Source organism: Mus caroli, unplaced genomic scaffold (assembly GCF_978045245.1).
Source record: "Mus caroli unplaced genomic scaffold, Mus_caroli_1 scaffold_14, whole genome shotgun sequence".
NCBI lineage: Eukaryota > Metazoa > Chordata > Mammalia > Rodentia > Muridae > Mus > Mus caroli.
In genome coordinates this window covers 84,851,227-84,876,567 of record NW_028227269.1, presented here as the reverse complement: position 1 = coordinate 84,876,567, position 25,341 = coordinate 84,851,227, and the positions used below count along the sequence as shown (strand labels likewise).

Genomic DNA, 25,341 nt, shown 5'->3' with positions numbered 1-25,341 from the left:
GTGGTAGATTATCATGTAGGTACTGAATATCAAACTTAGGTCCTCTGGAAGAGCAGCCAGTGCTCTTAACCATGGAACCATCTCTCCAGCCCAGCTTTGCTATGAAGGTAAAATTATTTAGGGTAAAAATAAAGTGGTGGATGAAGAAAATAAAGTAAGGAAGCTGGGAAAGGGGAGAGGGGAAGAGGCAAGGTTAAATGACAGAAGACAAGGAGAGTGGAGAATAATCAAAAGGAAGAGAAATGAGTAAGAGAGAAAAGAAGCTGATTGCCCAAGGCTGAAAACGCATAGACAAAATAAATGTAAGAAAAGGAATAAAAATGTCAGCGTTTAAAGAAGAAAATGTAAAAGCAAAATACAAGTGAGAAGACAAAAAGAAACATTGGGGCCAAATTAAAAAAAAATAAGTTAAAGCATTGGAGTATCACCGTTTGGGACTTCAAAATATGGAGCCCGGTGTGTGGAAGAGTGTGGGTGCTCAGCAGAAGATGGCGTCTTGCCTTTCCTACCACTTAAGCTGGTGCTGAATCCAGCACATTGAGTCCGGTGCTCATTAGAACCATGCTGCCTTTTGTCCTGGGCACCTGCTCTAGCCACGGTTAGCTTTACAGCCTGGGGCAAAGTAGACCGTCTCCTACTCCTGAGGCTCCTTGACTAGCCATGGTGTGTCTGGCAAGTGGGTTGGGAGGTGGGGTGAGAGAACATCGCAGATATGAGCTGGGGAAACAGGCTGTTCTTAAAGCCAGCCCAGCTTCGGTGCTTCAAGAAACAAGACAGATCTCTTCTCTGCTGGTTCATCCAGGCGCCGATTCACAAACCCTCAACTGCATGCAAGGCTTGGGAGAGCCCTGGGCATGTCCCTGGGTAGGACCATCGGTCTCCTTTCACCTGGACCACCTGTCTTATCTATTATCCTAGGCTCTCTTCCCACTCCTTCTGCCAGAGAGCCCCACTGGGGCCCGGTGCTGCCTACTCCTGTGCACAGAATCCCACCAGTTTTCTGTCTCTCCACCCTTGTCCACGGCCTCACTGCTTCTCTGTGGCTCCCGATGCTGTCTGAGGAATGAGGTCAATTCTTGTTATCCCGACTCCTCTCATTCAGTGTCTCACAGACACAGCCTTTTACGCTCAGAGGACATCTCAGATGAGTTCACCTTTAAGGATCAGCCCACAGTCATTTTTGGTAAATATTCCATGGGTACTTAAACAGAATGTCTTAAAACACTGTTGATGATAGTGTTCTATATCTAAAGTAGGTGAACTTCGCCCCCTCCCCCACTCTGGGCACTGAACCCAAGGCCCCCTGCTTGCTAGGTGGGTGTGCTACACCGAGCTCACACCTGCCCCTTGCGACATAATTAGGTTACTTGGTTCTTTTATTCTATCTCCCATATTTTAAATGTCTGTACAATTCAATACTTACAATTCTATCATTTTTCTTTCCATATTTTGAAACTATAATGTTTGGAACACAAAAAAATCCAACTTATATCTTCTTCGTTCTTATTTAATTTTTATGAGAAATACTTCTGGGTCTGTAATCATGCTTCTCACCTTATATCTAGCTAGCTCATTTTTGCTGCTCTATGCTTAGTTCATCTTTCCCATCCTTTTACGTTAGCAGTTGTTCTTTGCATTTAAAGTGTGCCTCCTGAAAGCAACTGTGTAAGCTCTGAAGAGATTTAATTACTCACAATTAGCAGGCAGCCACTTTAAGATTACCCCGTTGACACACACACACACACACACCCACAAAAAGCCTTCCCTCTTGTTTGAGGATGACTATTTCGACATGTAAAATATCCTTATTTAACATCTGTGTTACTTAGAAGCCATGTGTGCTCTCTACCCCCTGGTAGCTCCTCCAAATCTCCTCCATTTCTTTGGCTCAGCTTTAGTTTGGACTGTTGAGCTTGCTCTTTGCAGAAACTCTTCTATTTCAATGTCTCACCATGAGGAAGCTGTCAGCACTTTGCCTAGCATTGGCTCATGGTACTCTTATCAAGAAGAATTTAATTTTTTTTTTTTAGATTTATATATCTTGTGTATGAAGTGTTCTTCTCAAATGTATGCCTGTGCAACACATACTCACAGAGGTCAGAAGAGAACATCAGATCCCCTGGAACTAGAGTTAATGGAACCACCGAGTGGATGCTGGGGATTGAACCCAGGTCCTCGTAAGAATAAGTGTGCTCTTAACTCTTGAGCCATCTCTCTCTAGTTTAAGAAACTTTTACCTATAAAATCAAATCTAGGAACCTTTATAGCGTCTGTGCTTTGCTTCGTACTTAAAAGCCTTCCCACTCTTGCTATATATGTGTGTGTGTGTGTGTGTGTGTGTGTGTGTGTGTGTAGCTCAGAAGTTAACATGCTTACTGCACAAGCATGAGAACCTTAGTTTCAGACTCAGCACCACGTAAAAATATCCAGTGAGAAGCTGTCTCAGAAAATAAGGGTGGATGGCTACCAAAGACCACCACCCGAGTGCTGACCTCTGACCTCCACTGACACGAATACACCCACACAACTGTTTCTACTTTTCAATGGGCCATGTATGTGCAGACTGCCCTGCTGTGAGTGAAGGATGGCTCTGCGCTGTTCATCTTTCCAGATCACCACAGAGTGCTCCCCTGTAAGTTCTGTCTAGCTCTGAACTGTCCTATTTTCCTTTGTTTGTAAACTATTGCCACGCTGTAACCACTACATACGTGTAAACATGAATGTATAGCAAAGCCTCTCTCGTCACCATTTCCTCCTGCCCAGGCTATCACTATTTAATTTTCCATGAGACGTTTAAATAGCTTATATAAATATTTTTAAAAGCCTACTAGCATGCTTCTTGGATATCGTGGCAAGATGTATCCTTACTTTTTGTGTCCGTGCACGTGGATGCCTATGGGAGCCAGAAGAGGGCACCAGATCCCTTTGAGCGAGTTTACTTGCCTCATGCAGGTGCTGGAAACTGGACCTGGATCTTCTAGAACAGCAAGTGCTCTCATTTAGTGAGCCATCTCTCCAACCCTGGATATCACACTGAGGTAACAGATTAAGCATGGGGAAGTGACGTCGTCATGACACTGCTCATTCCTATGAAAAAACACGAGCGTGGCAGTCTTTGCACTTGATCTCCTTTTCACTGGGTCTTGCTCCGTCCCTCACTAGGATTTACATTTTTTTCTGCAAATAAATTGATTCCTAATATCTTATTTTTTTGTCTTCTGCTGCTATTGGAACCTATTTTCCCTTAAAGCATGAAACTGGACACCATGTATATAAAGTCGATTGTTTTCTGAAAATTAACTTTGTAAATTATTTTGTCTTTGATTAGTCCTCTTGTGCTTCTAGGTAAACAATCCAATCATTTCATCTGGGAATTACAGTTTTATCTTCTCTTCCCTTCTAATTTCTCTGTCTTTAATTTCCTTCTCTTGTCTAATTGTTTTGTCTACGTCCTGTGGAACAATTTTAAATAATAGTGATGATTAGTAGACATCTTTGTCTTGTTCCTGGCTTTAATGAGATTGCTTCTGGTATTCTCAATTAAGCATGACGCTGACTTCGGATTGAGATAAATATATTTTATCATATTAAGGAGACACCCAGCTATTCCTAATATTAAATGATCCTTGTATTCCTGAAATAAGCCTCACTTAGTCATGGTGAATTACTCTTATCTACAGCCATCTGGCTGGTTTCAAATCCTAGCTCCACAGCATTCCACTGGTGTTCAGTAGAATACATTCCCTCCTCAGGATTCCGGCCCCTTGCCTTTTAAAGTGAGGATGGGAGGCACCTGCTAACAAGGTGACTGCATTATCACCTGGCTATGTGGCAAGCTGAGCATCTCTTCAAATGTTTAAACGCTACTTACACACACACCCCTGAGCAGGCGTTCACATTCATTCCCCATTCTCCTATGGAATCATTTCTATTTTTAACGCTCCTTATACATTAAGTTTAGCCATAATCAGTGATGTAAATTCCAGTATGCTTCCCCGTTACTATATTTTTGTTTGCTTATGGCATAGGTGCATGCAAAAGCTTTAGTTGTTTTCTTTAAAGGAGTCAAAATTTCCAACTGCAGCTGAATTTCCAAAAGCAGTGAGGGAAGTTTTTGTGAAGGAGGGGAGTTTTCCTACTGGTCCAAAGAGGATGAGGAGCAAGGAGCAGAGCCCCAGCTGACCACCCACCCAATCGTAACCTGGCAGGTGACCCACACGCCTGGGAAGCTTGCCCACCCCCAGATGACCTCGCTAGCTCATGCTACTTCCTTTCTTACTGAATCCTTACATTTTGTGTGTGTGTGTTGGACCAAACCAAACATTCACAGCTCCTAGCAGCCCTGAGATGGGCATTGGGCAAAGTAGAGACGACTAGCCATTGGCTCCTGACTCCTGTTAAGAGACATCTGTCCTGTCATTTCCCCCTAGTAATTGTTTAATGCCATATAATTAAATTCCTGGCCAGTGTGGGAATTATCCTGCCATTAAGTATGAGGGACAGGTCTAATTTCTCTTTTTCTGTATAGCCATCTATGACATTCTATCCAGTTGTTCCAGCATCATTCAGTCTTCTAATCCATCTCCACCCACCCACCCACGGCTGTCACCGTGACTGAGCACACCAACTTTACAGTATCCCGAACTTTCTCATGTAGATGAGCCCATTTCTGAATAGTCTGTTCTACTTCTTGCCTATACATGTGCCTGCACCATACTTTCAGAGTTTGATTTCATATTAATCTGTGCTAAGACAAAGTCTCCCTTCCAAATGCTTTTTCAGGGCTTTCTCTGTTCTTCCCTATATTCTTCCAAATCAATCTTATCACAAACATACCTAGCACCAGAAAAAGGACTGATGGTATCTGGAATGGGGAGGGAGTGGGAGTGAGGGGTGGGCCACCAATCCTTCTACAGAGGACAGTCCCAGATTTTTTTTTGGGGGGGGGGGAGTTCGAGACAGGGTTTTTCTGTGTAGCCCTGGCTGTCCTGGAACTCACTCTGTAGACCAGGCTGGCCTTGAACTCAGAAATCCTCCCACCTCTGCCTCCCAAGTGCTGGGATTAAAGGCGCACCACCACTGCCTGGCTGACAGTCCCAGATTTTAAATTACAATCAGGTTTGTTTAATGTGGCAGAACTAATCCATCTTTTCATTTTTCCTGATTGGATAATTTTAGTAAATTATTTGGGGGAGGTTTTCAAATTTCTTGGCTAAGGCTGTTCACAGGATTACCTTGCTAACTTTCGTATCTTGGCTGCATCTACCTCACTTCCTGCCTTTAGTTTATGGTTTTAACTGTGAGCCCAGCTTCTACATCACCTCACCTCTGGGACTACTTTGACACCTGCAGGAAAGTTTGCTCTTGCAGAGTTTTGACACTGCTTCTGCTAGTCATCTGGAATTATGACAGACCCAGGTCTGCTGCAAATTTTAGACCACATAAGCAGTTTACATTGGTACAGAAACCTATGTCAGGGACAACTTGTTACACATTTTTTAGATGGAAAAAGACCCCGAATTTCTTCTACCAGATCAAGATGGAGAAAGACAAACTTGCTTCTACTTAGGTCCATGGTTTCGTTAGCACTTCCCCCACACTTGTAGATGTCATGCTCGGCCAGGAGCTGGCTTTGTGAGGCTCCTCAGCTGAAACCCTCTTCCTTGATTATCCTGTGCCTGACCTCAGGTGCTCACCTCGCCTTCATGCCAGAAGCTCAAGATCTCTGGGGCTTGGTGAATACTTTTAGGGTGAAGGATGGTATTGTCGAATTTGCCTCCCATCTTTTTGTTTGTTTGTTTGTTTCATGCATTTGGGAAGATTTTCTTTTTACTCCAGTGGATTACTGATAAAAAAAAAAGTCACTCCCACAAGTAGAACAAGTCAGTAGCAGGAAATAAAATTAGCATACAAAAATCAGTAGCTTTTATAGAGAGAATTATAGTTAGAAGGTACAATGGCAGAGAGCCTCTTACTGGCAAATGTTTTGACTGCTAGGTCACTTCATCATTACTGTATAAGACCCTTTCTGTAGTGAATCTCATTTTAATCATATGTCACCCAATTATGCATAGGCATAAGATAGTAAATATGGGATGGACTCTCCCTAAAGTTCGCTTGAAAACTGTTTTGCCTTTAATGAAAAGAAAGTCATATTTATTGTGCACATGTGCCACGACGTATCTGTACAGGGAAGAGGACGGACACTTGTGAGTCCCAGGGGGCAGAATTCAAATTATCAGGCTTGGTGACAAATGCCCTTCACCTGCTGAACCATCATCCCCTCTAAAACTCCCAGTTGATCATCATGTGCATCCAGGATTAAAAAGCCCCACTTCAATAGACAAGAGAATTCATAGGTAGAGTAGGGGGCATACTTCAGTGGTAGGTAGGGGTCCAGAGTTAAGAAAAAGTGTTTGAAGGGAAGAGCTTATGAGCATATTAAAAATGCAAAACCATCTATGACAGCTAGCTCAAGTAACGCACAAATCAAGAAGGGAGAAGGCAACAGACCTGGGCAAGAGGAGGAGTGTGGTTGGGAGACGGGGGTGGGGGATGGGTGGGCCGTGGGTGGGAGACTGGGGTGGGGGATGGGCGGGCCGTGGGTGGGAGACTGGGGTGGGGGATGGGCGGGCCGTGGGTGGGAGACTGGGGTGGGGGATGGGCGGGCCGTGGGTGGGAGACGGGGGTGGGGGATGGGCGGGCCGTGGGTGGGAGACGGGGTGGGGGATGGGCGGGCCGTGGGTGGGAGACGGGGTGGGGGATGGGCGGGCCGTGGGTGGGAGTGATTTCAGTTGCTGAGAGGCTGAGGTTAACAGGGTTAGGAATGACTGCTTTGCAGTAACTGCTACCAGGAGGGGCACCAGCAGGGACACTGGGCAGGAGGAGCTGTCACATGATTCTGGGGTGGTGTCATTTTGCTTAGCTGTTGTTCATCGGCCATCGGCAAGAATACGATGTAGTTAAGTTAAAAAAGCTACCCAGGGGCTATTTTGAAATGTTCTGTCTTTTTTCATTCTTCAATTTATAATATTTGAAGATTCGAGGGCCATAAACTACCTTGTAGAAAAAAATTGCATTATTAAAACTTTAGGAAGCTTTTAAAACTGGTCGGTAAAGACAAAGTCTTGCTACAAAGTTCAGGCCAGCCTAGAATCCCACTGCCTCCACCTTGGCACTGCTGGGCTCACTGGCATGAGCCATGAGCCACCATCAAGACATTTTTTTGACAGCATTTCTCTACATAGCTCTGGCTGTCCTAGAACTCAGCATATAGACCAGGCTGGCCTCAAACTCCTCTGCCTCCCTAATACTGGGATTAAAGATGTGTGCCACCAGGCCCAGCGCTACCAAGGGGCTTCTGATAGCTATTTAGTAATGCTGACATTTTTGTACAGGTCCCTTTAATTGATGTTTAAGATGGGAAAGAAAAGCTGTGTCATGTTCTAAACAGTTGAGAACCAAACCAACCACACAGGCAAAAGTATAAAGAACAAGGCTAGACAGTTCCCAGAACTCCTTCACCACCTGTCTGGAAGGGAAGGCTTGAGTTGTGAGCTTTGACAGTAGTCAGAACCCGCCTTAATTATGATTAATAAATCATAAAACCAATGTCCATTTCTTTTGATAGCTTAGAGATGAGATGACCTACTCTGAAGTGCTGAAGCCATGACTCAGACAACAAAGCAGTGTGCTATTCCTGCCGGACTCCAAGGCCTCACACCCTACCAGTTGTGTGTAAAGCAGCCATGAGAATGTGTGTGGGCTGAGAAGACCTGAAGTTCTGAGATTACCAAACTCTATAGATGCTTACCATATACCTGCGATGAACAGGAGGTATTAGCTTTTAGTTTTCATTTTTCTGAGCTATATATTGAAATATATACATCATTATGTGGGGAAAGATCTGTATGACATTTCCCTGAAACTATGATTTAATGAAGAAATACTGTAGGCTCACAGGTGGCTGTATCTTATATAACGTATATCTTATATTACTGACAATATCCTATCTTCTCTTGTGGCCACCGGGACGGTTTCTTCCACATCACCCTTTCTTGGTATTCATCTTTCAGGTGTCTGGGAGGAAACACATGGGGAACGTGCTGAGTCAGTAGGTAGGTGCAGCTGGTCTGAGGACTGCCCTGAGCTGACCCTTCCCCTTTGCTGGAGACTGTTCTCCACAGCGACAGTCTTCAGCACTGAGCTCGCTGCTAGTCTAAGGACCAGTCTGTGGCTCTGCTAGGAGCACCCCTTTGCTCTCTCTGTCCAAGATGGCTTCCCTCTGAATCCTCAGCACGGGCCTCATCTTCATATCTGCTAATCTGCCAAGAAATTTCTTTCCCCCTGCTAGGAGTGTATTACTCTGCCCAATTTGCATTACTAGGCTCCTTTGTGAAAAACCCTTAGGTCTACTCTCTTCAGCATCACTGCGTTTCCAGGCACAGGCCCTCCTTTTTCAGAGACCATAACACAGGAGTCACCCCTGGTGACTTGCATGTGTATTGCCTGTGGCCCCACTCCCTGACTTCTCTTCTCTGACAGGCTAGGGACTTATCCTGATCGATGCTGGCAGCTGTAACTGCTAACTGCAGCAACAGGGGATAAAGAAATACTGACAAGCAAAACTAGCTTTCAGCAAAGGGAGAAGCTGACTAGTGTGAAATGCTTCCCACTACCTCATTGTCTAACTATATCCCCAACAAGACAGCAGCCATGTTTGCTAGAGCCAGCTACTCTGCTCTCAGGTTCCTAAGACACTGAAGGCAGCTTCTGCTGCTGAAGTATATCCCAGGCATTTTTCCCAGGAAGGGAGGGGAAGCACACTGCTCAGAACCACAGTAGTGATGTCAAAATGAGCAGAGGCCCTGAATGAACCATGCACCCCCAACATCCTTCACTCAGAGCCAAGGAGCCCAATGCACCAACTGTGACCACAGCAGCCTGCAGCTCCTCCTAATACCTGTAACTCTCAGCTCTGAGTGGCTTCTGTGATGCTAACTCAGATGCAGCAGAACCTCCTGGACCTTGGAAGGAAATTTTAGATAGATGAATAAACAGGCAGATAGAGATAGATAGATAGATGGTAGACAGACAGACAGACAGACATGCTTAGTGTCTCTCATCCCCAAATGCAAAGCTTAATCTTTTCAGGACTGGTAATTAATTCAATTACTTGTTCTACATTGAGCTTTTTTTAAATAACAGACCTCATTCATAAGCACCACGAGTTAAGACGCTTTATTTAAGTTGGGTCATTTGCTGGGAGAACTGCCTTGTTTAAGAGCCAATGCCATCTGAAATTTTTCATTGCAGTTGACTTCTAAAACTCAAGGCCCAACCACATGTCACTCAGAACACTGTATCTGCCCCTGCAAGTGTAGCACCGAGTACACAGCACTGAATCCCTCTTCTCATCAGCTCTGACTAAAGAGCGACCCAGGCAGGGGTTGACACCAATGAAGCTCTTCCTTTAAACGCTGCATCTGAGAACAGTCTCCCACCCGTGAAACCTCCTGGTAAGGCTAACATCTTGTGAATGGACTTCATGCAAGTAGATAATGTGACTTTTGTCCACTATAGGAAAAAACCAGTGAAATTCAGAGAAACATCTATATAGTCCATAAGGATCTATCAAGACACAGATGTCAGAACCATGGCACTTGGCTTCATTAATTCTGATATGAAATGCATGAGCACAATCAATGGCCATCTTTAAGGGCTGTAGGTGATCTTCAATACTGACAACAAAACTTGATTGCAAAACTGCATCTCTCCTTGAAAAGCAGATCTTAATTTTTGACATTATCCACTGTGCCATAAACAATTTTTTTAAATGTAAGGTTTAAAATACAAATGATACTAAAGTTTGCCCCGAAGCTGGTTAACATAGAAAATAAGCAGGATAAATGGCTTCCTTAAGCATGCATTTACACTGTAAAATGACCATAAATTACAACCCTGTTTTAGAAAGAATTTATGTGCTTAATATTCTATTTTCTTGGTAAATAACTTTATTCCCATTCGTTATAGGTAGATGCTGTAGTCTTGGATGATCCCTGTCAGAAGTATTCAGAAATGTGTAGAAATGCATGACAAACAAAGATGATAAACAGTCATGAAAGCGCTTCCTAGGTGTGGGCCTCAGGCTGACTTGGGATACCAATGAGAAACAACAGATTATATAACCAGGGCAGACTAGCATGGACATCTGTTGTTCAGTGTGGGCTCACTCATACGATGGAGTAAAGCATGCGACTCTGCCTTCACCTCGGAATATTGGCATGGCTTCAGAGAGATATTTAAAATATAAATAAATATGTATATATAAGCTACTTTAAATCCCAGGTAAAAAGAGGACGACGACCAGGCAGTATATACCACAATGTACCACAGAGGAGAGCTAGGGGATACCTCTGCACCTAACTGTGGAGCTCTCAACAGCCGTCATCAAGACCAATGAACCAGTTTGGAAATATTTAAAAAGCATCGTCAGTAGATTTCTCCCTCAACCCAACTCAGAACAGTAGAAATGTGTCCCACTGGCCACTGCAGGAGCAGACGGCACACACACACCCACTTTCACCTTTGAACTATGTAACAGTGCCACAGTCCCTATCTTCTGTGGATGCAGCTGACACGCCCATAAGACAGTCAGTCACAGTTAAGTCACCTTGTAACCAGGGTGACTCGGGGGACAGGGTTTGGTGTTACTCTTCTCATCCTGCAATCTCTCTCTGCACCCCCTCTCCCATTATTGCTATGGTCAGCTGATACATTCTCAGCCACCCACAGATCTACAAGCACCGAGCTTCAGGCTCCCCTTTGCAAACAGACTCACATTCTGGCCCCTGCCCACCTCACTGCTGAAGAGTCACAGAGTGGCCTCTCAAATGAATGTAGCTCTCAAGGGGAACACACTGCTTACACTCTGTGGGAGGGATAATGACCCTTCAGGAAAAGGAGGCACCGGATCACCTGCTTGCTGTCTTAAAGAGAGGTTTTTCTCTCTGACATGACCAAGGCAGCAAGCATTTAACAACGCTACGGTGTGTTTCAGAGTCAACACACTCAGCTGATACAAAAAGAGAGAGCTGTGTCAAGCAGAGCCCTGAATGGCAGGTGCTCCAGATGACACTTTTGGGAAATGTGGCTCTTCCCCAGCAGCTCCAGGCACTCACGTCCTCCTCACCTTGACAAAGTAGCATCGACTTCAGGCCCAACTATATACACAACTGTACTTGCAGCTGAGCGGTCATAAACACACCACATAGAAAGGTATGTCAAAAAGACATCGCTCCTTCCTAAACCATGACCCCAACCAACCATTACATAACAGATAAGAAAGCAGGAGTTTCTGCTTACCACTGGTTACCGACCTCTAAAACACTAACAATGAAATTCCACTTAGGAGATAAAGCCTTAGGCTGGAGTCAGCACATCATCCACTAGTTTGCTGAGCACCTAAACCCCCATCTGCACTGGAGCACACAGACCTCTGGGCCCTATCGGGAGAACACTGAACAGGAGGCTGAGGTCAGGTACAATGGAGTTGCTGGCGATCTCCTCAGACCATGTGCAGGCAAGGGAAGGCTCCCACCCCATCCTGCTGGTGTCTCTTCTGGGGCCCTAAGCTGAGAACTTGGTTGATGTCTCTTACTGGTCCTGAGGGGACGGAGGCTCGATGGCCAGCCTTACTGCACAGACACAATCCCATCCAGCAACGTGTTTCCAACTGGCTGCAAATTTAGGATTTCATCAGCGACATGAAAAGCTCTACACAGAAGGTACGCAAAAGCTGTTGCTAGATTTTCAGGAACAAAGACACAGCTGCCAAGAAGAGGCAGCTCTAAGGCAGCAGCTGGAGGTGAATGGTGGGCGAGCAACGAAGGAAGGGGACAGCAGAGGATGCCCCGCCCACTTAAGGAAAATTGATATTTTACAAAAAAAGATTCCCCAAATATTTTCTCAAAGAAAGAGCAACTGCTGTGCATGATGAGGAGTCAGTCCTTGTGGCATTAGGACCAAGACTGCCAATCAGAACACTAAGACTGTACAATACGAAGTTTCAACACCCATTGGTTACTGGGCTAGAGCTGCATCCAGAATTCCTTTCCTGTGGCATTTTGAAAAACGTGGCTGGAGGAAAGGCAGTGGCTTTCTCTGCTGCAGAGGTCCCATCCAACCACTCTGAGTCAGGAGGCTTCTGTGCTGGGATGGCCGGCTCCAGAACATCTGGGTGCACTGTCACAAAAGAAGGGAGATGAGTTAGTGTAAGAAGTTAGAATAAGAAGCACTAGAAATAAGCTTCTTGGGGGCTGGAGACGGAGAGATGGCTCAGTGGTTAAGAGCAATGACTGCTCTTCCACAGGTTCTGAGTTCAAATCCCAGCAACCCTATGGTGGCTCACAACCATCTGTAATGGGATCCAATGCCCTCTTCTGGTGTGTCTGAAGACAGTTACAGCATACTCACATATATAAAATGAATAAATCTTGAAGAAGAAGGAGAAGAAGAGGCTAATCTTTATATTTCATGTCCTATTCACCTGTTAATGTTTTCTTCATTTAAAACACTTAGGACAAATTTACAATACAGAAAACCCCAAAACATTTCACCCACGAAGCATACATGTGCCAGGCACTGGACACTCGTGACTCCCTACCACATTCTTTCTCTCCCACCCCATGTCGGGTATGTGTGTGTGAGTGTTTCTTTTTTAAAATAACATCTTACGAAGTAGCCCAAGATGGCATCAAACTCATGGTCTTCTTGCCTCAGCCCCTGAGTGCTGGGATCACAGATTCATTACCTGCATGACCTAATTTCTTAACGGAAACTCTTAGAAGTAGGCACTGTCATCTGCATTTTATGGATTAGGAAACTAAACTACGGAGATCAAAAGTAGCAATTCAGCCAGGCGTGGTGGGACATGCCTGTAATCCCAGCACTCGAGAGGCAGAGGCAGGCGGATTTCTGAGTTCGAGGCCAGCCTGGTCTACAGAGTGAGTTTCAGGATAGCCAGGGCTACACAGAGAAACCCTGTCTCAAAAAACCAAAATAAATAAAATAAAATGATCAAAAGTAGCAATTCACGCTCAAATATTGGGCTGGAAGCCCTATGGTTTTCTTGGCACACTGGACCCCCAATATGATGGAGTTACCAGTAAATACGACAAGAAAATAGAACCAGGCACAGTACTTTAAGGAAGTTTGGTGCAACACTCTGGACTGGGTAACCAGTGCTGATGCAGAGCTGTGCTGTACCCGGTCCACTGAACGCCGACGGCGCCCCACCATGTGCCGTCACTTTCTTCACCTTTCCAAATGCCCCTGAGTGGATCCTGACAGACCACCCTCACTCCTATCGTGTGCCCACTCTGCCAAGAATACAAATATACTGAGATATACTAAAATACAGCACATTTTAGATTTTTTTTTCTTTCCCATCCAGTAATTCTACCCAAGTGGATAGCCTTGGCACATTTCTAACAGCCAGTCACAAAGACAAATTTAGCTAAATGGCACTCCATGTGTGAACACACCACGTTTTGATGCTCATTCACCTGGCCATGGAGATCTGGGCTGTTCTACTGTGACCAGCAGCATAGGAAACTCTTTGTTTGGGGGCTGGAGAGGGGCTCAGCAGTTCAGAGCACTGGTTAGTTACTTTTTCAGAGAACCTGGGTTCAATTCCCAGCCCCCACATGGAGGCTCACAACCTTAAGTAACTCCAGTTTCTGAGTATCCAACATCTTCTGACTTCTGTGAGTTTTGTATGTCTATGATACACAGACATACAAGCAAGCAAAACAGCCATACACACAACATGGTAACATGTTTAAAACATTTTAAACTTTCTTCTTTTAACTCTTTACATGATATAAGCAAGAAGCAGAGTTGGCAAATCTCATGACAGTTTTATGATGACCATCTTGAGAAACTGTATGCTTTTCTACAGGATGTAGGACTTGACATGCCACCAGAAATGCTCAAGGGCTCTGACCTGGTCTCTGTCAAGTATTGTCTGGATTCTGAAACCACCATCAAATGAGTGTGAAGTAACCCACAGGAATGTCCACACCATCCTCACCTAGAACAGTGTTTTTCCCAACAGTATAAAATGAGATACAGTCTAATGGCCATCAAGAACACTGAGCTGTGGCACAGGCCTCGTTATACAGTGGAATACTCTTGTGGGTGACAGTCAGAAACAAAAGCATCTTGTATAAGCAAACATGCATGAAGCTCAGAAACAGAACTGGGTGAAACTTGTTAATATGAATTCTTTTGTATGAGGTCCAGAAACACTAAAAGGCAGACAACATATTCTCTAGCGCTATCTGTGAAGATGCACCTGCCTGTTAAAAACCAAGTGATGGTTAAAACAAAAGACACCAAGCAAGCAGGGAAGCAGCTGCTGCTGAGCAAGTGGGAGACCTTCCCTAACGTGAATGGTGCACATACACTCACCACACTGTGCTCTTTATACCTGAGGTATCTTTGATAGCAATTAGGTCTTTGACAAAGGGTTAGCATAACTTGGAGAACATTGTTTCACCTTAAAAATAACTGATGTAGATACATACATTGAAGGTTGGCACCCCATGCTCAGTTCTCTCACATTCTGATCAGTTAGCTGTAGCTAGCTGTAATGGACTCCAGCTACTGCAAAAAATAATTTCACTGAAAGCTACACTTACTCATATAAATAAATAAATCCTTAAAAAAATAAGAATGCAGTTAGAGGTTATACTGATTTAAGAAAGTGGCAGCAGTAGACTTCCTCTAGGTTCTGTGACCTCATTGATAACGTGTGGTTGGCTAGGATTAGAGTACCAGGCATAAAATCCTTCCTGTTCACCATGCCTGAAGATCAATCAGACATGGGGCTGGAGAGATGGCTCGGGGGTTAAGAGCACTGGCTGCTCTTCCAGAGGACCTGAGTTTAATTCCTAGTACCCACATGGTGGCTCACAACCATTTATAAGGGGATCTGATGCCCTATTCTGGCATGCAGGGGTACATGCAGCAGAACACATAAAATTAAAAAAAAAAAAAAAAAAGACCAATTAGACAGCTGTTGGTTACTCCCAAGATGTAAGTACTGCTATGCATTACTGGTGATGTCTTGTTGTGTTGGTCACTGTGTACAACCTAACCTACATTTAAGGCACACAGAACATCAAGAAGGGGGAGGGGGAGGGGGAACTGCAAGAGCAAGAGGACCAAGACATCTGCTGTGAGACTGTGCTCTACAAAAGAGAGGGATGCCACACCCATAAAAGATCAACAAGACCTAGACAGTGACACCATCAACTGACATGCCAGCATGAACAGAGGAAATCAGACAGGGCCTGCCTCGAGATGAAGAGCTTCAGAAAATTAATGACCTCTGAGACAGGGAGGCCTAAAACCGTGTACATATGAACAGCACTAAATGGATTCAATAGGTTGTTCATATATATGTGTATGTACGTGTACGTATGTTTTGTATGCATGTGTATATGTATATATATATGTATATATATATTAAACACACACACACATATATAATGTGGATGTCACAAAAATAATGAAAGAAACCAAGAGAATATATGAAAGTAAGAGGAGTGCTTAGAGGAAAGGAAAGGGACAGGACAGAGGGAGGGAGAGCAGTGCATGCGAATGGGGACTGACGGTGACTAGAGTGTATTGTCCACACGTGTGAAATGTGACAATGACATTAGTAGCTTCATAAACGCTAATAAAAGATACCGTTGGTCTATTCATAAATACTACCTACTAAGTGCTGTAGTGCTTGGTGTCTGGTTAGATGTTTGGGATTAGCAGTGAGCCAATGGATTAAAAACACCTACCCTCTGGACCCTCGGCTGGCCTGATGCTCAGGGTAACTAACAGATCATCTGTTAACAGCTTCTCCATGATGCTCACAATCCCAGGGAATGGAAGGTCGGGGAAAGGCTTTAGGAACACACTAAATTATCCAGGCTCTGAACAGAATCTCCAGTGGCCCCAGTTCCCCTGTTCTAAAAGCCATGGTTTACCTTTTGAAGGCAAAGGTTTGCATGTCAAGGGCTCTGATGAGGAAAATCACTTCGAGCAGCATGTCTCAGTGTGAGCCTGGGTGCCTTACAAGTCTCACAGCCACTGACTCTCAAGTTTTGAAGAAAATGGTTCTTCCCATTCCCACCCCCCAAATACATTTTTTATGTGCCTAATACAGCTAGTTTGATCCAGTGTGCGGTATAGCCTGGGTACCAGTCTTAGAAAAAGCCTGCATGTGTACTCACTAGGATCCAGGAAACAGCTGCGTGCTTAACCTCTAACTGCTGTAAAGCCAGGGAGGGAAGGGAAGTAGAGACAAAGAGTAGAAAATAACAGTGCTCTCGTCCCGGAAGGATCTACCTAATGACCCTGCAAGGGCCCTTTCCCAGCCTTTGTACCATTCAAACAAACACGCAAACAGAGCAAGGAAGACCTGGGTGTCCCTTCTTCACCCCTCCAGCAGTACTGAGATCTTTAAATTCAGTCAATTTCAACTCAAAACTTTCTACGGGTGGGGGAAGGGCAGAGATTTGTGGCTGCATGCTTAAGAAAGAAGCTGAATTCATCACGGTGACAGGGAGAGTGTTGGCAGAGATCTGAGCTATTTATTCTTTTAGGAAAATCCTATAAAGAATGACACAAGGAAGCCTCTATCTGCAGTCTTGTTCATCACACGGGTGAAGAGCTGATAACAGATGTATGCAGCTGTGTGATTTAGTGCCAGGAGCTGGCCCCTGATGTGTATTAATACAGCGGCAAAGCGGGACGCGCCTCTCTTCATCACTCATTTCTATAAAAGAGGTGGGATCCGAGATGGCCCGATGCTAGGCAGAGCAAGCCCATTTGTTCTCCTGACTGATGGCGCAGGCTCAGGCTGTGTCCTTCACCTCCATGGGGCACTCAGGTTGTGAGGAGAAAAAAAAGGAAGAAAGAAAGTGAAGCCGGGCTCAGTCAACAAGTCAGGGGAGTCGGCCCCATGGGAAACACTTACAGGTAACATCTTCTTTAATGCACTAACTACATTTCCTGCTTTGAATGTGGAATAAACTCTTCCCAGTGGTTCTGTTCTCATAAAGCGCTAAAGCTGGGCTGGGGTGTAGCTCAGCAGTACAGCACTTGCCTCTGAACATGAGGGCTTGCCTAGGTTTGATCCCCAGAATTGGGGGGGGGGTGGAATTAAAAGCAAGAAATAGGACCAAGGCATTAAGGAGGGGGAAAAAACGAACAAAAATGAAGAGGAAAGGCTTAAATTCTTTAAACAATGCAGGGGAGACAAGGAGTGAGCGGAGTTTCACAGTCTGGAGCAATCCTATTATACATACAAAGGATGCCTAAGAGTTTAAAGGGCGAATCTGAAGGGTGAGGGAAATGTCTGCTCTGACCCTGTAAGTTACTGCACTTGCTTTCAGAAGGTGACTTACGCATGGATCAGTGGGAATACGAAGAACTGCATCCGTCCTTGAAGCTGAGGCAGAGGCTGAGTCAAGTACTGTAGACAAACTGCCTAGCTCACAGCCTGGCCGGGTGGAAACCACCACAAAAACTCACAGTAACTACCATTAGACCTGAGATAACTGTTCAGGATGAGCCACAGATTAACAGTCACCCCAAACAGAAGCTCAAAGAGGGCCACTTGAGAGCATGAGAAAAGTCACTCTTAAAGGCAAGGTGGGGTCCACACTTGCCTGCTCTCCATCCTCTCTCAGCTCACAAGGGACCTGAAGTATGTGATGTGCAGCTCAGGTTAGGTAAGCTTTAACCCAGCTGTCTGGGTACAGAACTGCTTTGGGTGCAGGCCTGTGTCACAAACATCCTCACAGCTGAAAGAGGTCATGTGTATGATTTGTTAACATGCGAGCTTCTGCCTGCAGCCCATCATAAAAAGCCAAGTAGAGAAGTCTACTTACGTATGCATGTCAGTGCCCAAAAGTTTCTTGGTTTTGTTTGTTTTTCAAAGGCAGGGTTTCTCTGTGTAGTCCTGGCTGTCTTAGACTCACTCTGTAGACCAGGCTGGCCTTGAATTCAGAAATCCACCTGCCTCTGCCTCCTGAGTGCTGAGATTAAAGGTGTGCACCACCAATGAATGCCTTCATATTTTGAATTGCTTCAGAGTTTGAATTTTTTTAAACTAGGGACATTCAACCTATAGTTTATCTAGAGAAAATAATTTATGATGGGTTTGAAATTCAACAAACTTCATAACATGTGCGGTAAAGTATACATATCTTAAGTGTAAAGCTAAAATCATTTACATTCTCCTGTCCAGTCTGTAATGTAAAACATTTCCAGAGCCCCAGATTTTTCTGTGTCCTCTCTTGGGCACTCTCCCATCAAAGATAGCTGCTATCTTGGTTTCTAACAGTTGGTATATATTTTATATAGAAACAAAAAAGGTTTATCTGGAAAATTTGTTTTTAATTAGACATTTCATGATGAGTAAAAATGGGCACACTATTATACACAGCCAGTGAGACTGCATGGCACTATATTCACCAATGAAGAAAGTAAACAGGGCCAGGCATAGTGGCACATGCCTGTGATCCCAGTATTTAGGAGGCAGAGGCAGATGGGTCCCTGTGTGGTAAAGGCCATTCTGGTCTACAGTCTATGTAGAAGGACAGCAAGAGCTATACAGTAAGACCCTATTTCAAAATACTGGGGGGGGGGGGGGAAGGGAGGGGAGGGGAGGGAGAAAAGAACAGAACAGAACAGAACAGAACAGAACAGAAAAGAAAAGAAGAGCCAACTGGAACTGGGGAGATGGGTCAGTGGGTAAGAGCACGGCTGTTCTTCCAAAGGACCCAGCACCCACATGGCAGTTTATAATCATCTAGGATTTTCTGGCCTGCATGGGTACCAGGCACACAAATATGTAAAATAAAATAAAAATTATTTTTTAAAGAAGAGAGTAAAGGAACCGGTACCCACTGACCACTGCCCATGCTGCTATCCAGGTGGCTCGCTTCAGCGTGGACCTCACTCCTGCACAGGTTCAGACAGCTGGGGACAGCTGACAGAGGAACACAGAAAGCCCAGTGACAGGATGAAAAAGCAGACTCCACTGTCAGAGAGACCTGTGAAAATTACTGTCAGCATCAAACTTTTTACACAAAACAGGATTAGAGATTCCTTATCACAACGATTACAGGGAAAGGTATATGAGACACATGACTTAGCATTGGGGACACAATGGTGCGCTATAGATGACAACTGTATGCAATCACCTGGACTAGGGCTAGAAAAAGATGCTGAGGCCACAGGTTTCCGTTTCCTCTTAATGTCACGTGGACATGGTGGTCCCCAGTGTACAGTAGCCTGCCTGCAGAAATGAGAAGAGAAAGAGGAGGAAGAAGAAAGATGTTAGCATCGCGCCCTTGTTATGAGGTACCATGCTGTCCGCAGGACTCCTCTGCCCCTACAGACACAGACAGACAGGGTAACAAAGCAGGCAGCTCTCCGCACTCACCACTGCAGCTTCTGCACAAGCTCAGCATTACTGAGAACCCACAGCACCTGGCACTCTCAACTACGAGCAGATTTCAGGGAAGCAGACATTCAAGTTTAGAGTAAATATGGTTCCTTACATCATTTTTTTCAGTGCTTTCCCATATAAACTCTAACTGCAATTGAGCTGAACTTACTAATGAAATACCTACTTCCACAGGACAAGGCACTGAAAGGGTGTTAATGACCCGTGAACAGGGACATTTGCATAGAATTATAAAAAGTTTAACCCTGCAGAGCAGTGGTGATCACAGTTAATCCCAACACTCTAGAGACAGAAGCAGGTGAATCCCTGAGTTCGAGGCCAGCCTGGTCTACAGAGTGAGTTCTAGGACAGCCAGGGCTACACAGAGAAACCCTGTCTCAAAAACCAACCAACCAACCAAAAAAATACCACTACCACCATCCAAAAAGAAAAAAAGCACAAAAAAAGTTTAACCCTGCTGCCACTGGATAATCTGGATTTAAAATGTTCATCTATGTGTACAAGTGTTTTGTCTACAAGTATGTATGTACATCCTATGCATGCCTGGTGCCTGAGGAGGACGGAGGAGGAGGGATGAGGCTCTCCTGGAGCTGGAGTTACACACAGCAGTGAGCCGCCAGCGAGCGCTGGGATCAAGGGTTCTCCACTACTGAGCACTGAGCTGACCCTCTAGCCCCGGCAATCTGGGTTGCCTTCTTTTTCTTCTTCTTCGTTTTTTTAAAAACTTTTTATTGGTTCCTTGTGAATTTTCATATCATGCACCCCAAGCATAATTTGGATTTTTAATACTGTTTATATCACAAGTTAAATATTTGGTTTCTGTGTTTAAAATGTAAACTATGTGTCAATGTGTTAAACTGTTGGATTTTCCACTTATTTCACAAATCAAACACCTAAATAATCTAAGCTAGGAAAGTAAGATTGTCCAGAAGACGTTAGACTTGACAGTGGACGGAGCTGCCGTAACATCTCAGTCTCCCACCTCCTCCGTCCCTGCAGTCTGATGAAGCTGACTGTGTGTCACTTTCACACAAAGCTTTCCGTCACCACAGCAGGACTCACGTGCCGCACGCGAATCATTATCTGACTGGTGAACATACATCACGCTTCCCTAATGAGGCTTAATCCCCCTGAGATTAGAACGGGGATCCTGAAAGCAGGCACCATATTTACACTTCTTTCATAATTATCCAATGATCTACTATCCTGAGCGCAGGGCAAGTGCTGATCCTCATTAAGTATACGGTAGCCAGGACTTACAGGAAGAAGAATTTTAAAAGTCAAATGGTCAAACAAATGAATGAATCCTGAAAAGTAGATTAAAATTGTAAACTTTATATTATTTATATTTTGCCACAATTTTAAAAAAAGCTATAACCCATTTTTTAAAAAAAGAAAAACAAAGAAAGTCAGGTGTGTGGGACTGGAGAGGACAATCAGGAATTGCAGAGAACCCAAGTTCCCTTCCCAGCACCCACATGAGGTGGCTTAGACCTGCTGTACAGGGGATTGAGTGCACCCGTGTGCATGTGTGTGTGTGTGTGTGTGTGTGTATGTGTGCATGTGTGTCTCTGTGTGTTTGAGTGTGTGTGTGTGTGTGTATGTGTCTGTGTGTGTGAGTGTGTGCATGTGTGTCTCTGTGTGTGTGTGTGAGTGTGTGTCTGTGTGTGTGAGCATGTGCGTGTGTGTGTGTCTGTGTGTGTTCGTGCACTCGTTAAGATGTCTGAACACTCAGAGGGCAGGCAGGAGGAGCTCAAGGCCAGCCTGGGCTACATAGCCAAGTACTGGGCTCCCAGGTCTACATAGCAAGGTCTTTTTTCCCCCTAAAGCTAAACAAAAGGAAAAAAGAAAACCCATTTAATCATCTATACTGATCACTCTGTCATGCATGCAAGAGTTAACTTCAAGTTATATACTTCATGATGTTAATTCTGAAAGCTGAAACAATTAATTCTGAATAAATGGGAAAAGTAATGAAAATGGTTGATTTCTTATACCTTACACAGACCCACTGAATGGCTTTAACCAGCATGCGTATTTAATAAATTAATGAGGTGACTGAGTACCAAAAGCACACAGGACTTCTGTCTGGACAGAGGGACAGACACTTTGATGCCAAAACTTAGGCCTAAAAGGCTGCGGCAGTACAGAACTGTGTTCCTGATCCAGACACAAGCACAGATCAGAACTGCACCTCTGCACACAAGGGCCCTAACTACACACAGACTGAAGCTCTACCTACCTGTGCTCTCGCCTAACTCGGGCCACTCAGCCACAGAGACTTCGGGTGTGTGTTAGCCACCTTTTCTCTTCACCATAAGCTTATCAAAAACAAAAAACTACCGACGTCCTTCTCAGAGTAAGTGTTGGGAGCAGTTCTTAGATCAGGACAGTAGGAAACAGAGAGGGGGACAGGAGCGAGAGGTACCAGGGGTCTGGGTTTCTTCCTGCCAAGATTTACTTTTTAAATCTTTTTCAAAGAATAGTACAAAAGACAAAAGCAAATCACCTCCATATTACTTGAGAAGCAGCACTTACGGGCTGGAGAACTGGCTTGGTGATTAGGCACACTGGCTGCTCCTGCAAAGGACCCAGCTTTGATTCCCAGCTTCCATTTAGTAGCTCAGAGCCACTGACACTCCAGGGCCCTCTTGAGGCTCCACAGGCACTGCACACACGTGGTGCACGGACTACGTGCCGGCAAACAGCCACACACAGAAAACTAACAGATGCAGAATGGGGTAAGTGGCGTTTATTTATATCACATCTTCACTTCCCGAGCTTTGAATTTTTGGTTTATGTCTGTAATGTGGTTAAAGGCCCAGAGTATCAACATCTTTATGTATGTACTCAGGAATACTTACCACACACTTTCAAGAAATATGTTTTAAGTAAAAACTGGATTTGCTACTGTATCAAATGTTAAAATGTTAACCACTTTAAGTGGAACTATAGCAGTTGTAGAAAGACTTCGTCTAACAGTGCACATCATCATACGCACTGTATGTCCATGCGCTGTCGGGGACTGGCAAGCTCAGAGCAGCCCCCACTCTCCAGTCCTGTCCCTCATGAGCAACACTAAACAAAGACTTGAGGGTCAGCTGCTCCTCAACTAAATAATCCCAACGTCTCCGCTCATCCTCTCTTCCAGTCCCACCTCTAACAGCTTCCAGGGACATTCTAATTGCTTCAACTTTTGGAACTCTCTCAGAGGGGAAAGAACTGCAGGATTCCTAAGCAAACCAAGTCCCCACACCCCATAAAACAAACATTAGTTGATCATTTTACTTAATTGTAAAAGTTTATTTTGTTTGCATTTTCTATCATTCACTAAGCTCTAAGTGAACACCTACTAAGTGCCACACATAGTACTAAGCACTAAGAACATAGTGATGAGCAGACCACTCCTGCTTTTACAAGTCTTCAAACCAAGTCTGATCTGCAGCTTCAAGGCTTTTTTGGGAACAGACATATGTAATAGAGACTGGAGCATTGAGACAGAGAGGAGAAGGCACATGCATCCCTAAATCTCGTATAAACATCCTTGCCCTCATACAACACTGAAACAAAGCTCTAGAGTGGAGTGCTGTTTCATAGGAGGTAGGCTGAAACATGGAAGGGATTGTGTTCCTTTCCTTGTTGGGACTTGAGGAGAAACAAACTCTGACAAGAGGGGCAGTAAGTTCCTCCCTCTCTGATAACAGGGGCACACTGGGACTGAGTTCTGCTTGCTTGGGGAGAACCTGACAAGAACAAAGAAGGACAAGGACCCGGGACAAGCCTGAGGAGAAGGAGCTGGGTGCTTGGAACAAGGAGACCAGAAAGGGAGGCTGCTGTGCTAGTTTCTGGGAGCTCAGGCTACTCCCGAGACTGCTGCAAGCAGATAGACAAGTGCTGAGTCTTCTGTTTCCTACCCAAGCAGTTCTGATCATGTATTCCAAAATAATTCAAAAGTGGATATAAAAATATTTTAAGAGAAGAAAATAATAAAGAGACAGCTCCCACCCACATCCTGACTTGCAGGGATCTGACTCCTGGCCTTTCTTTACGGTGCTGCTTCTCAGTGTAAGTCCTTTCACTGTGACAGTCCCAGTCAGCTCTCACCATAGCAACAAAACCAGCTCCCAGGAAGGAGAAAGAAGAGGTGCTCTCACCACCTGCAGAGCCTCCTATCAGGCCAGGCAGAAGACTTAGACCTAAGCAGAGATTGAGAGCAGTGTGTAGTTGGTCCTGCGCTACAGACAGCACATGCTGGGCAAGAAGCCTCCCAGCTGCTCTGGAGACAAAGAAGGCTAAGCAGAAGTTAGGCCTGTGTGGCTACCAGGCTACAGTGTCACTGTCGACTGGTGTGACAAATGGTTACTAGAATCACTAAGGCGTTTTCATAAAATCCACGTCTGGCTAAGATCTGTATTTAGTGTACAGAATCAGTAAAGGGTTTACTTTGGAATTTGCTCCTGGATAACTCTGATAGCCTCTGTGATAATTACGGAGTTACCCCCAACACCAATCTAGTCAACTACACAGTCTAAATACTCAGACTAGATGCTAACTAAATATAAATAATACAAATATCCCCAGCATATAAGCCAAGAACCCACTCTCCCCTTGCTCCATTTCATCTGGCTGGGCCCCAGGACTCTGCCCACAGTCAGTGAGTGCATAGGTCAGGCTCATCCTTCACAGTATGTGTGTGGGATCAGCATTTCTCCTGCTGGTGTCATCGTCTCCTCCTGTGGAGTGTGGTCGCATTTGCCAAAGATTAGAGATTAGAAGCTAGAGGAGAGGCCAGCAGCTGGTAAAGTGCATGGTATGTATTAATGAAAAGCTGAGTTTGGACCCCCAACACTCACACCAAGGCCAGGCACAATGGCATGCATTTGCAGTCCCAGCACTAGGGAGGTAGAGACAAATGGACCCCTAGAGTCCACTGGAGGCTGGTGAGAGCTCAGTGGACTAAGGTGCTTGATGCCAAGCCTGGGGGCCTAGACTTGATCCCCAGGACCCACGTGATGAAAAGAAAGCACCAACTCCCACAAACTGCCCTCTGACCTCAACATGAGCGCTGTGCACATATCCCTCCCACCCCACCTCCAAAATAGATGCAAAAAATAAAAGTAGAAACCTAAGGTGCAGAGCAGCTCAGGAAGACACCTAATGGTGACTTTTGGTCTCCATGTACAAGCATGTGGACACACACATGCACACATACCACACAAACATGTACACACACACTCAAAGAAGCAGGTGTGGGGATAGCTAAGCAGAATAATAATTAATACACTTTAAAAATATATTCCTTCCTAAGCAGTCTCTAAATTCTTCCGTGAAGGTGAATGGTGATTAACAATTAATGGAAAGAGAAAACTCTTTCTATGCTCCTGTAAACACAGCATTGCTACTTTATTTGTGGAAGGATCAGGTGAGCTGCCGGGCCTGCAGGGTTACTTAGGTAACCGGGCAGATTACTGTGTCCCAGGGGCAGGAATGTACTTTTAGGGGGAAAATACTTTGAAAGAAATACATGCATGTTTAATAGAACTCGTGCTGGCAAAAAAAGAAAAAAAAAGAAGAAGAAGAAGAAGAAGAAGAAGAGAGAGAGAAAGAGAGAGAGAGAGAGAAAGCAAGCAAGCAAAGGAGAAAAGAGGAGAGGAGGAGAGGAGAGGAGGGGAGGGGAGGGGAGGGGAGGGGAGGGGAGGGGAGGGGAGGGGAGGGGAGGGGAGGGGAGGGGAGGGGAGGGGAGGGGAGGGGAGGGGAGGGGAGGGGAGGGGAGGGGAGGGGAGGGGAGGGGAGGACTACTCAAG

The 25,341-nt window shown here is 44.9% G+C and overlaps 1 protein-coding gene across 2 annotated transcripts in view; it reads right to left on the bottom strand.

Moving 5' to 3' along the window:
• Nucleotides 1–9,217: 9,217 nt before the first annotated feature.
• The window catches only part of Gpatch2l (G-patch domain containing 2 like), a 49,769-nt gene continuing 33,645 nt past the window's right edge, over nt 9,218–25,341 (bottom strand). Inside the window, exons 9-10 of one of the 2 annotated variants that reach the window (XM_021179228.3) lie at nt 19,272–19,366; nt 9,218–12,243 (exon numbers count right to left, since the gene is read on the bottom strand). In XM_021179228.3, the coding sequence (XP_021034887.1) occupies nt 12,068–12,243; nt 19,272–19,366 (271 nt within the window). In that variant the 3' untranslated portion in view covers nt 9,218–12,067. The remainder of the gene's footprint in view (nt 12,244–19,271; nt 19,367–25,341) is intronic. The other variant, XM_021179229.2, reaches the window with a different exon arrangement.